At 40.0% G+C, this 12,858-nt stretch overlaps 1 protein-coding gene across 12 annotated transcripts in view; it reads left to right on the top strand.

Moving 5' to 3' along the window:
- Nucleotides 1-12,858, top strand: part of GRIP1 (glutamate receptor interacting protein 1) — a 716,930-nt gene that overhangs the window by 532,514 nt on the left and 171,558 nt on the right. For all 12 annotated transcript variants that reach the window (XM_055238452.2, XM_055238455.2, XM_055238451.2 and 9 more), the window contains exons 3-4: nt 2,215-2,350; nt 4,906-5,051. In XM_055238452.2, the coding sequence (XP_055094427.1) occupies nt 2,215-2,350; nt 4,906-5,051 (282 nt within the window). The remainder of the gene's footprint in view (nt 1-2,214; nt 2,351-4,905; nt 5,052-12,858) is intronic.

Here is a 12,858-nt window from a genome sequence, read left to right as displayed (position 1 = left end):
TAATAATGATGAAATTAAACTAAAATAATTGAGCTTTTCTAGATTTTCAGATTCAGCCAGAAGCCCAGGAAGCACCTGGGTTCCTTCTGGAGAAAATGACATTGTCTACCTCCCATAAGGCTGTACTCGTGCATCCTATTTTATGCAGGAAGCATGTCCTTGAAAACTTGGAGTAGAAAGAAAATTTTTATGAATAGAAACTTACTTCTCACATGCCTGGTGTTAGTATTTTAGAGTTGCTTCTTCAAGAAAATTGGATAGACCTTTAAGATAGGCACTTAAAAAAAACTATGCTTCCAACTCTACATGTAAAGTTCTATAATCAAATGTCTAAATATATAGGACCACTCCACATATTTAAAGAAGATGCAAAGAATCTTTTTGTTGGCATAATTGTTGGGCACATTATATCTCTTTAATATGAACGGTCATCATCTATGTCATTTTGGTTACTTTAATTATTAACTTTATTGTAAAAAAATTTATACCTAGCCTTCTGCCAACTAGGGTTTAGAGGGATTGTTTATTAAGGTGATGTCTTCAATATCAGTTGAACCTATGTATGTTTTCATGAGATTTCTGGGGGTTGCTTTGTTTTAAGTAGCACAAGGGAAGTGCACACAGTGATAGAATTTTGTTACAGATGTTTCTGGTAAATGCTGTAAAAGATCCTGTACTTTCATGCACTTGACAAGAATTTTCATTCTTGAATTTCAATTTTTATTTGGTCTGTCATACAAAATGTAGTAGATGAAGCTGACATCATACACGCTCAGACTCCTCCTTGGCTTCTACTTTAAAAGACAATAACGACTTATGTATACAGTGTTATGAGACTGCCATGAAAAGGCAGGATTCCAGTGATGGTATGCTGGGATGTTAAAGTCACAGGAGCTGGCAAACTCAAAAGCCCTGCCTTGAAGGACATTCTCTAGGCTGCTGAGGAAATAAGTAGCCTGCCGTCCCCAGCCTTCTTCCCCCAAGTACTCTGTTCTCCTCACTAGATCAGATGAGATACTGTTTCCTTACCTAATGTAATTTCATTTTTTTCATTGGCTAGTGGGATAATGTACTAGCAGCAGCAATTTAAAAACCTTTATGATACACATTTATAGATATTTTCAACATTATAAATAACTGTGTAATTAGGGAAAGGGTTAAGGTGTGCAAATAATCTTTTTTTTTTAATTTCACTTTGAAAGAGCGAGTTTGTGTTTGCATTTTAATACGCGTCTTTGATGTTCTAGAAGTTCATTACCCCTGAAATGTGTAACTTAATTTAGGAGAAGTTGGAAAATTGGACAATTTCCCCGTCCCTACCAAGAAAATATATTTGCAGATAGGGGAATAACATCACAGAGAATTTTAAAACAGCATTTATCCTAATTAGCCTCTGGAAGGTAAATATTGACTCTAGTCATTTTTATTTTTGAAGGGAAGGATATTCTTACAGTTTTCTTACCTTCTGCTCTGACTAAAATCAAAAGAGTTGAGTTCTATCTTGCTATATAGACATTATCCCCATAAGATCTGTGAAATTTTAAAATTTCGTAAGTAGAGAATGAAAGATTTATGGCAGTTACCTGGAAATTCTGAGCATCAATCCTGCCTTGCCATACTGTGACATATTCTGCAAGAATGATATGAGTTGTTACATAAGCCATCATACTTTGTTTTTGAAAGACAAAGAAAGTAAAGTCAATAATATTTTTCTAGAACCTGTAGAAAGCACTCTTCTCCTTCCAGTTGGCTTCCTAACCTGAAACATACCATGAACTTGGGTCTGCCACTGTGCTATATATGTTTGTATTATCATCTAAAATTCTGTTCTGATTCCTTACTTTACAACTTTTAATTGTTCCTGTTGGAGTTACAAGGAGAGAAACCAGAGAATGTCACCTGAGAATGGCAGAAAACAAAGGGTGAATATTATTTGTACATAAGACAATTTGGACTATTTATTGTCAACCTGGAGTGAATACCCCACCAGTGCCCATTTTCATAACCTCTAATAGAATGTCTGCCTCAGCATTATCTGCATGCACATCTTTATGAAATATTCTGTAAATTACAATGGAAGGAGGCCATAAATATCTTTTCTCATAAAAGAAAAAGTGGAAAGAACTTCTGGGGAGGAGTCACTTAACCATACACAGAATGACATTAGCGATTCTACTCTCATTTTAATAAGGCAAATGCTTTTCTTTTTAACAGAGGAATTCAAGGGCACCACGGTCGTCGAGTTGATGAAGAAGGAAGGCACTACCCTGGGTCTGACGGTATCGGGAGGAATTGATAAGGATGGCAAGCCAAGAGTATCTAATCTGCGGCAAGGAGGAATTGCTGCTAGGTAACTGCCTCTTGGGGAAATCTACTGAAAGGAACACAGGGTGTAATTAATTCAAAAATTAAAGCTCCATCAAAAGTGGCCACTAATAAATAAATGACAGCTGCCATCTGCCAGGCAGCACAGGCCAGCAGAAGCACAGTGGGGCACATTTCAGAAGCTGCTCCCCAGGTCTGCCCGCGTGTCTGTTCTAGCCTAGGCCGCAGTCACCAGAAAGGTTCTTGTGTCATCTCAGGAGCTGCCAGGCCCTCATTAGACTTTAATTTCAAAAAGCCTATGTGGATCTAGTCTGCATATGTGCCACTGAACAGCAGACAAGCTGCAGTGGGAAGGAGACACTCCAATCATCTAAATGTGAAACAGATGACCCATATAGTGTGAATGGGGGAAGGTGCCAGAGAGGGACATGGCTACCCTAGAAAGAGTGGGAGACTCAACTCTGAGTTTTCAGTGAAAAATTTGTTTATCCCACATCATCTCTCCTTTTCTACCTGTGAGATTTTCAAGAGTTGGTTCTGAAAGGACAGAAGGCTTAGAGGAGGAGGTCTCACCTGTCTTTCTTTCCACGAACTGCAAATTCCACTTGTTATTGCCAAAGGCAGAATGTCCTGGATACTGGGCGGGGGTGGGCTTCCTTGAGATACATTCTAAATCTGCCTCAGAAAAAGGAGACAGAAGATCAGGTTTCATTAAAAGTGAGGCCAGGCCGGGCAGTGGCTTATGCCTGTAATCCCAGCACTTTGGGAGGCCAAGGCAGGTGGATCACCTGAGGTCAGGAGTTCGAGACCAGCTTGACCAACATGGCAAAACCCATCTCTACTAACAAAAAAATAAATAAGCCAGGTGTGGTGGCACATGCCTGTAATCCCAGCTACTTGGGAGGCTGAGGCAGGAGAATTACTTGAACCTAGGAGGTGGAGATTGCAGTGAACTAAGACTGTGCCATTGCACTCCAGCCTGGACAACAGCAGCGAAACTCTGTCTCAAATAAATAAATAAGTAAAAATAAAAAATAAAAGTGAGGCCAAAGTACCTTAAATTCTGGCCACCAATATTCATATCCACATAATTCCAAGTTAAATCTTAGAGTTCTTGCCCCACAAAATGTCATCTGAAGTGGTGATTTCTGTGATCACTTTTAATGATCAACCTGTTTGTACAATTTATAAACTTAATCCAGTGGATTGCTCCATGATCAGAAGTTATTGTTTGTAAGGGAGGCTGGTGTGGACACAAGCACCTCAATCTGCTTTCTTTAGGCTTTTAAGAAGCATCTTTCCACACCCACAACCTCCTTTATTTTATAACAATCATGGCCAGTTCATGATGCTAGGGGTTCATAAGTCTCCAGAGCTTCTTTATATCTCTCCCTTAAGGCAAGTGTGAATGGAGGAGAGGGGTAGCATTTTCAGCTGTATTAATTCTGTAATTAAAAGTATTACTGTGCCAGTTATATTGAGAATTAAAAATCACCAAATAGTCACTGTTTAAGGCACTACCATTTTGAAGGTAGTAAATCGGAATAATTAAAGATGAGATCCTTGTCCTAAAGGGGCTCACAATCTATTAGTGGAGATAAGGCATAAAAAACATGAAACATTTGGGGGCAAAAATGGCATTGTATGATAGCAAAAAGCAACAGCACAGAAGTTATTACAGAGCATTAGGCGATTAAGTTGACGTAAGTGTCAGGAAAGTGAGGTAAGGGCCATGCATGTACTGCAGACTGGAGCAGATTAGGAGGCTCTTTGAAGGAGGAATGATTGGAGCTGGATTTATATATAAAATAAATGCATTAGCTATTTCTATTTTGGGAGAAAATGTTATTAAAGGTCCTTATCAGTGACATGAATTTTAACTCTTATTATTGGTCTTGCTCTTGGTTTAGAAACGGAGTTTGACTAAAGTCCAAGAGCAGCCAATATTCTGTTATGGTGGTATAGAGAGGCAAGAATATTACTGAAACCCAGTATTTGCATTGTGATTTCTCCTTCACTGATACTCTTCGTATCAATCCTGCTGTAAGCAATAAATAGCAAAATAAGCTGACCCTTTCCTTAGTCCTGGACAAACTCCCAGTGAAGTTATTGAAAGAGGTGAAATGTACAAAAGGGAGGCAGCAAAAACTAGAGGGACTGAGAATAAAAAGACATGTGTTGTGTCTAGGATCTGGATCCCATCCCAGAGAATCAACTGGTTTAGGGCAAAGATTAAAAAAAAAAAAAAAAAAAAAAAAGCTTCTCTTGATTTTGTTTTATGGTGCTTTTAAAAATAAAACAGGCAAAAAGGAAAAAAATCAGAGATAGTGGCAGAATCAGAGCAGGACTTCCAAGGTATCACAGGCTGCATGAGTAAAAGGGATCCCTGGCTCTCATCTGACTTCAGCTGTACTCTTACCCTTAAGGGCCCACCGTCTCCTAGGAGGCAGGGACTTCTGCTGTCAGCCTTCTAGGCTTGCTTCTACACTTGCATGCTTACCATGAAGGGAAAGTGGAAATATAGTCAGACTGGCCTATGGAGAGGGTGGGTCTGCTGAAACAACATTGTCTATTTTGCAGAAGTGACCAGCTGGATGTGGGTGACTACATCAAAGCAGTGAATGGAATCAACCTGGCCAAATTCCGCCATGACGAGATCATCAGCTTGCTGAAGAATGTGGGAGAAAGAGTGGTTCTTGAAGTAGAGTACGAGCTTCCGCCGGTCTGTAAGTACAGTAGCCCCCCTTATCCATATCCAAGACCCCCAGTGGATGCCTAAAACTGCTCATAATACCAAACCCTATATATATCAGGTTTTTTTCTATACATACATACTTGTGATAAAGTTTAATTGATAAATTAGGCACAGTAAGACATTAACAACAATAACTGGCTGGGCGCAGTGGCTCACATCTATAATCCTAGCACTTTGGGAGGCTGAGGCAGGAGGATTGTTTGAGCCCAGTGGTTCGAGACCAGCCTGGGCAACATGGCAAAGCCCCACCTCTACAAAAAATAGAAAAATTAGCCGGGCGTGGTGTTGCACACCTGTAGTCCCAGTTACTCAGGAGGTTAAAGTGGGAGGATTGCTTGAGCCCAAGATGCTGAGGCTGCAGTGAGACATGATTGCGCCACTGCCATCCAGCCTGGGGGACATAGCAAGGCCCTGTCTCAAAAAACAAACACACACAACATTAATAAAATGGAATAATTATATCAATATGCCAATCTCACTACTCTTGTGCTTTCAGCCATTATTAAGTAAAATAAGGGTTCCTTGAACACAAGTACTGCAAGGGCTAGGCACGGTGGCATATGCCTGTAATCTCAGCACTTTGGAAGGCTGAGGCGGGAGGATCACTTGAAGCCAGGAGTTGAAGACCAGCCTGGGCAACAAAATGAGACCATGTTTCTACCAAAAAAAGATTAGTCGGGCATGGTAGCATATGCCTGTAGTCCCAGCTACTTGGGAGGCTGAGGCAGAAGAATTCCTTGAGCCCAGAAGGTTGAGGCTGCAGTGAGCTATGATCATGTCCTTGCACTCCAGCCTAGGTGACACAGCAAAACCCTGTTTAAAAAAAAAAAAAGTACAGCAAGAACACAACAGCCAATCTGATACCAAAGACGGCTGCAAAGTGACTAAGGCAGGTAGTGTAAACAGCGTGAATGTGCCAGACATCCAGATGGATAGAGCAGACAATGTGATATTATCATCACACTACTCGTAACAGCACACCATTTAAAACTTAGGAATGGTTTATTTCTGGAATTGTCTACTTAATATTTTCAGACTGCAGTTAATTGGAGGTAACTGAAACCACAGAAAATAAAACTGCAGATAACGAGGAATTGCTATAACCATAACCCAGAGGAAGAACAGCGGCACCACAGTTTTTCCAAAGCAAAATCAGCTTCTTAATTTTTTCCCTTTGCCATCAATATCTCATTACAGGAATGGCAAAGCCAACTTTCTTAGTATTTAAAAATTATTTGAATTGGAAAACTTACAACCTACTCAGGAAGAATTTAAAAAGGCATCACTAACAATGAAATTATGAAGGTCCCATGTTCTGTTTGCCACTTAAGCCATTTTAATTCAACATGTTTTTAAGTTCTGTGCAGTAAGTACCATCCAGGTTTTGTACTTAGTGACTAGGTTTATGAAAAGCATATTTAGTATGTTTTATATTGGTTGTTTATGGATACATTCTTTTTTAATTTTTAATTTCTGTGGGTACACATTAGGTATACATATATATATTTATATATATGATATATCCATTTCTGAAGCATGAACATAGCTTCAGAACGCATATTGTCAAGTAGTAATAATAGTAATTATAACAGCAGTAGCCAACAGATTTTAATCATACCAAATGTCTGGCATTACAAAGAACTTGACTTGCATTGAATTATTTAATCCTTTCCACAAGGAGTGTCAGCATAGCAGAGATGAACTTTAGTATCAAATAGACAGGTTCAAATCCCAACTCCACATTTTACTAACTACGTGCCTTTGAGAAAGTTACTAACACTTTCTATGTCTCAGTTTCCACATCTGTAAAATGGGAATATTATTAGTTCCTACTCATAGATTTGTTATGAGGATTAACTAAGTTAGTATTTGGAAAACATTTAGAATAGTGCCTGGCACTATCAAAGTTTTCAATAAAAGGCAATCAACACTACAAGATAGGCATTTTTTTTTCTCATTTTACAAAGCCTGGATTCAATATCTGAATCCTGGCTGCCTGACTCCAAAGTCCATATGCATATTGATTGTGAGGTATACTGATATATGACTGTGCCCTGCGTTTATGCTGTTCTAGCACCACCTCTCCTATTATTAGCTATGAACATGGATGCTACCCTGAGATAGCTTTTTCTCTTCCATACTAATGAGAACTCAGGTTGATTATGAAGAGTTGGTAGAATTCATTTGTTCAGCAATGACTTATTGAGCATTTACTATGTTCCAGCCACCACTATGTACTAGGAGCTTTGGGGATATGAGTAGAGTTTATATTGTAGCAGAAGACAGATAATAAAATAAAACCATAATAAATAAGTAAATTATATAGAATGAATACTATGAATGCTATGCGAAAAAGCAGTGCAAGGAGAGGGATTGAGAGCGCTGGGATCAGGGTGGGAATGCAATTGCAAATAGGGTGGTTAGGACAGCATCATTGAAAATGTGAGATTAGTCAATGACTTGTGAAGGAGGTGGGGGAGCTGGTTGTATGGATTTCTGGGGGGAGAGAGTTCCAGGAAGAATGAACAGTCGTTGCTAAGACCAAAAGGCAGGAATATACTTATGGTTGTTATAGAAACATTAAGGAGGACAGTGTGGCTATAGCAAAATGAGCAGTAAGAGAATTAGGAAATGGGGTCAGAAATGTAAGGGGGTGGGGTATCCCTGTAGGCCATTGGGAGGACCTTAAGTTTTTCTCTGAATGATACAGGAAGTCACTCTATGGCTTGGGGCAGAGGAGTGACATGATGTGATTTGTTTTCAGAGGCTCTCTGGCTGCTGTGTTGACAATAGACTGTAAGAGACCAGGGTAGAAGCCGGGAGATGAGCTGGAGGGCAGTTACAGTGATCCATGTGAGAGATGGCGGTGGAGACAGTGAAAAGCAGTCAGATTCCGGATCTGTTCTGAAGGGAGAGCCTACAGGATTGCCTAATGGATTTGATGTGAGTTGTGCAGAAAAAGAAGAGTCAAAGTTAACCCCAAGGTTTTGACCATGAGCAGCTGGAAGGACAGAGTATCCATTAACAGGAATGGATAAGAATGTGGGTAGAGCTGATTTGTGAGGGAAAGATCAGCAGTTCATGGCTTGAAATACTACATTTGAGGTGCCTATTTGACATGCAAGAGGAAATGTCAAGACCTGAAGATATGATTTGGAGTTTGAGAGAAAGATCTGTACTGTAAATATATATTTGAGAGTAATGGGAATATAGATGGTGTTTGAAGCTTGGGGACCAGATTAGAGTACTCAGGAAGCATGTGCATAATCAGTCACAAGTTCGTATTCTTCACATAAAATCTAACACCAAAGATTTAGTAGTCATTTTGTAACAAAATCAATTTAATACTATGTTCACAAACCTTGCTACAACATTTTTTCGTTTTCAGCAAGACTAGGCAATAAAATAGAGTGTAAAGGCTTAGACTGTGTCAGTAGTTAAATGGCAGCTTTGCTCATTTCTTTTTTTTTTTTTTTTTTTTTTTGAGATGAAGTCTCGCTCTGTCGCCCAGGCTGGAGTGCAGTGGCGCGATCTCGGCTCACTGCAAGCTCCGCCTCCCGGGTTCACGCCATTCTCCTGCCTCAGCCTCTCCGAGTAGCTGGGACTACAGGTGCCCGCCACCACGCCCGGCTAATTTTTTTTTTTTTGTATTTTCAGTAGAGACGGGGTTTCACCGTGGTCTCGATTTCCTGACCTCATGATCCGCCCGCCTCGGCCTCCCAAAGTGCTGGGATTACAAGCGTGAGCCACCGCGCCCGGCCTGCTTTGCTCATTTCTGTCTTTGTGACCTTGGGCATGTTATTTAAATTCTCTGAGCCTTCAGTTTCTAATCTATAAAATAGCTATAGTAGTTGCAGGATTTTTGTAATGATTAAACGGTATAATCACATAATCATTATTGAGACCATTATCAAACACTTTGTAAGTAACTAATAATATTAGCCATTATTACCATTATTACATTATTATACTGAAAGTACTGTTTTTTTTTTAACTTTAAATGAGTCAGTTTGCTTTGAAATTACTCCCTCAAACCATTGCCAAAGACATAAGAGAAACCAGTTATCTAGAGCTAATGCTCTTTGATTATACATCTGTATTCCTCTGGGGATATGAATATCAATAAAACAACCACTTCCTAAAAGAAACTCTGAGTATATCTTTTAGGCAAAGGCCAATAGTGAAGATTTGTCCAGTGTTATGGGTGATTCAGAGCTGGGAGTTTCTAGGAAGACTTAAAGGAGGTCATGCCAGCCAGGTGGGAAGAGGAATATTTCAGACAAAGGGTGCATCGTGAAGGGAAGATGACAGCCCAGCCCACAGTTAAACTACAAACAGATAGGGAAAGACAGAGAGGGGGCTGGGTGTGGTGGCTGACACCTGTAATCCCAGCACTTTGGGAGGCCAAGGCAGATGGATCACTTGAGTTCAGGAGCTCGAGACCAGCCTGGCCAACATGGTGAAACCCTGTATCTACTAAAAACACAAAAATTAGCCAGGCATGGTGGTGGGCGCCAGTAATCCCAGCTATTTGGGAGGTTGAGGCAGGAGAATCACTTGAACCTGGGAGGCAGAGGTTGTGGTGAGCCGAGATTGTGCCACTGCACTCCAGCCTGGGCAACAGAGCAAGACTCCATCTCAAAAAGAGAGAAAGAGAGAGAAGAAAGAACAGACAGAAGGAAGGGAGGGAGGGAGCGAGGGACGAAGGGAAGAGAGAAAGAGGGAGAAAGACGGAGAAAGAGGGACAAAGAAAGAGGGGGCTTGGAGATAGATGAGGCACATGAGGACCAAATGAGGGCCTTATAAGCCATATTGTTGGAGCTTGGCATCCAGTGGGCCGTGAGGGGCCCTTAAAGGAGAACAGCATCATAAGATCTGAGTGTTTAGATTTATTATTGTAGGAGGCCAAATAGAGAAAAGACCAGAGGCTACAAGCCCAAAGACTGTTACGATTTTCCAAAAGACGAGTGGTATCCTAAATAAAAATAGCATTAGTAGAGTTAAAGGAGATGGGTATCAGAAATGTTTAGGAGTTAAAACCTATGGTGACTTGGTGATTACGCAGTACCATCTCTTTCTCTGTCATACAATAAAGCTGATGGAAAAGGGGGAAAATATTTTTAAACACAAAAGTGTGAATTGTTGTGATGGAAATCAAAAGGGGTCTATTCTCCAAGAATAATCTCTGTCTCTTTCTACTATGTTTGGAGAAAGTAATAGGATACTTGAGTTCAGAGTGGTTGAAGGAATTAATAAGTTCCCCTTTCACTTAGCTTGGACAGCTAGAGCAGAAACAGGCCATCCACACCTGAAGGTCCATAAGGAGAACTGACTGCTAAAAGACAAGCAACCCAAGGCCAAGACTGGTAGCTCTCTCAGGATCACAGCAGTTTGAGTCTCAGCTAACCACAGAGTTCAGAAAGAACCGGAAAAGAGAGAGAGAGAGAGAGACAGTGTGTGTGTGTGTGTGTGTGTGTGTGTAATCTGAGAGAAGAAAACTGATTTGACCTTGGCCCTAAGATTTAGTTTCTTTATGAAAATAAAATGATTGGTCTATATAAGCTGTAAAGCTCTTTCTGACTTTAAAATTATGTGATGCTTTGAGACTGTATTTAGAGAGAATATTACCAACCTGTATCTTAGATATTTATGTATTTTGTTTGTTTGCTTTGAGACGGAGTTTCGCTCTTGTCGCCCAGGCTGGAGTGCAATGGCGCAATCTCGGCTCACTGCAACCTCCACCTCTCAGGTTCAAGCAGTTCTCCTGCCTCAGCCTCCTGAATAGCTGGGATTACAGGCGCCCGCCATTATGTCCGGCTAAATTTTATATTTTTAGTAGAGATGAGGTTTCACCACGTTGACCAGCCTGTTCTCAAACTCCTGACCTCAGGTGATCTGTCTGCCTCTGCCTCCCAAAGTGCTGGGATTACAGGCGTGAGCCACCACGCCCGGCCCAATATTTATGTATTAAAAGCTGGTCTAGGCTGGCTGTGGTGGCTTACACCTGTAATCCTAGCACTTTGGGAGGCTGAGGCAGGAGGATCCCTTGGGCCCAGGAGTTTAAGACCACCCTGGACAACATAGAAAGACCCTGTTTCAATTAAAAATAAATAAATAATAAAAATAAAAATTTGGTCTAGAGCAGTGCCTTCAAATTTTGTGGTCACTTAACTCTTAAAGAACTTTGAAATGTTTCATAATTCTCATCCATTTTTAGTTAACACTTAAAATTATCATAAGCATAAATAGAAAGGATGCAATTCCTAGCATATTGTTTGTTTTATGTGTCTTTAGATTCTGTTTTCATGCAAACCTTGGAGCTACAGATTTACTTCATTTAATGAAAAACAGTCTGCCCTGTAATCTGATTGGCAAAGGCAATCTTCACTGTTACTCCATTAGCTAACTCAGATGAGCTTTCTATCCTAAGGAGTCATTTTTAACTCAAATAAATGTGTTAAAGCATGTCCCTGTGACAGCCTTCTGACTTCTCAGTTCTAAAATAGACAGATGATTGTGGTGGTGGTGGTGGTCGTGGTGAGGTGGAGGAGGAGACAGGGAGAAAGAGTCTCAGGTCTCCTCCATGTGATTTACTTTGGGGTTCAGTCTGAGGGAGCAGCAGCTACCTGGAGGAAGCTCTTCTTGTGGCAATGGCAGAGGGAAAACAGGGCAAGCACAAACATGTAAGTGCAATTCCAGCCTCTGCTTGTGCCTGTTAACATCCTAGTGGCAAAAGTAAGTCATAAGGGCAAGTGCAGCATAATGAGGTAGGAAAGTTCACAACTCCTATTGAGACAGGGAATAGGGAGGCAGGGAAGGAGTTTGTAATTTCAAAAACCTCATCTACCGTAGGAAAATAACTGTGTAGAAGTACATGCATATCCACATGTAGAAAGAAGGGACAACAGCACAATTGAAAGACCGAGGAGAATTTTTGCACTGTGAATTTGGTTTCTACCTACCTTTTGATCTTTTGGGTAAGCCCCTTAATTGGAACTTTGTGTTACATACATATGTATGAGTCATTAGTAAAATTTACATGGCAATGCAGGATGTCTGGTACTGCACGTGAAAACCCAATCACGAAGATCCAGCCATGCAAATAAAAACAATAAAGACCAAATCTATTTCATTAATTGTATTAAAACGCAATCAACATTCAAATTTACCTTTGTAAATGATGGAGAACAATAGTGTAGGTAATCTAAAGCTGTAGAAAATACAGAGCCTTTATATTGACTTTAAATTTGATTGTAAGATTTTGTAGTCAGCAAGATTTAGCTAAAGCAAAATGAAAATTACAGTACTTTGCATTCCCATAACAGATACACAGCCAACAAGAACAGGTGGCCCAGAATTAGAATTCAGTTATATATCATTGAAAGCTGATTTATTGAGTAAATGAAATAATATGTGTAAACCATTTTTGCAGAGTTCTGAGCACACAATAAATTCTTATTAATTATTTCTTTCCATATCCTTTCCTTTCCTCGCTTACCAAGAGAACAAAAAAAAAAATCATGTTCTTAACCAATTTCTTCAAGTGGCTTGTTGGGCCATGGAAATAAGAAAATATTTGGAATGAACTCAATTTTTTTTGTTTAATTAAAACTGTACCTCAACACTTTCATCTGTTTGTGAGTACTGTTCCTAGTTGATTAGTCTAAGCTGAAATTCCCCTGTTAGCAAGAATATGACATTTAATTAAATCAGCAGTATACCAAAACATTTTTCAACTGTAGGTTTATGTTGTTTTTCAGCCGATCCAAATTTTTATT

Source organism: Symphalangus syndactylus, chromosome 13 (assembly GCF_028878055.3).
Source record: "Symphalangus syndactylus isolate Jambi chromosome 13, NHGRI_mSymSyn1-v2.1_pri, whole genome shotgun sequence".
In the NCBI taxonomy this organism is placed as follows: Eukaryota; Metazoa; Chordata; class Mammalia; order Primates; family Hylobatidae; genus Symphalangus; species Symphalangus syndactylus.
This window is presented reverse-complemented; position numbering and strand designations above follow the sequence as displayed.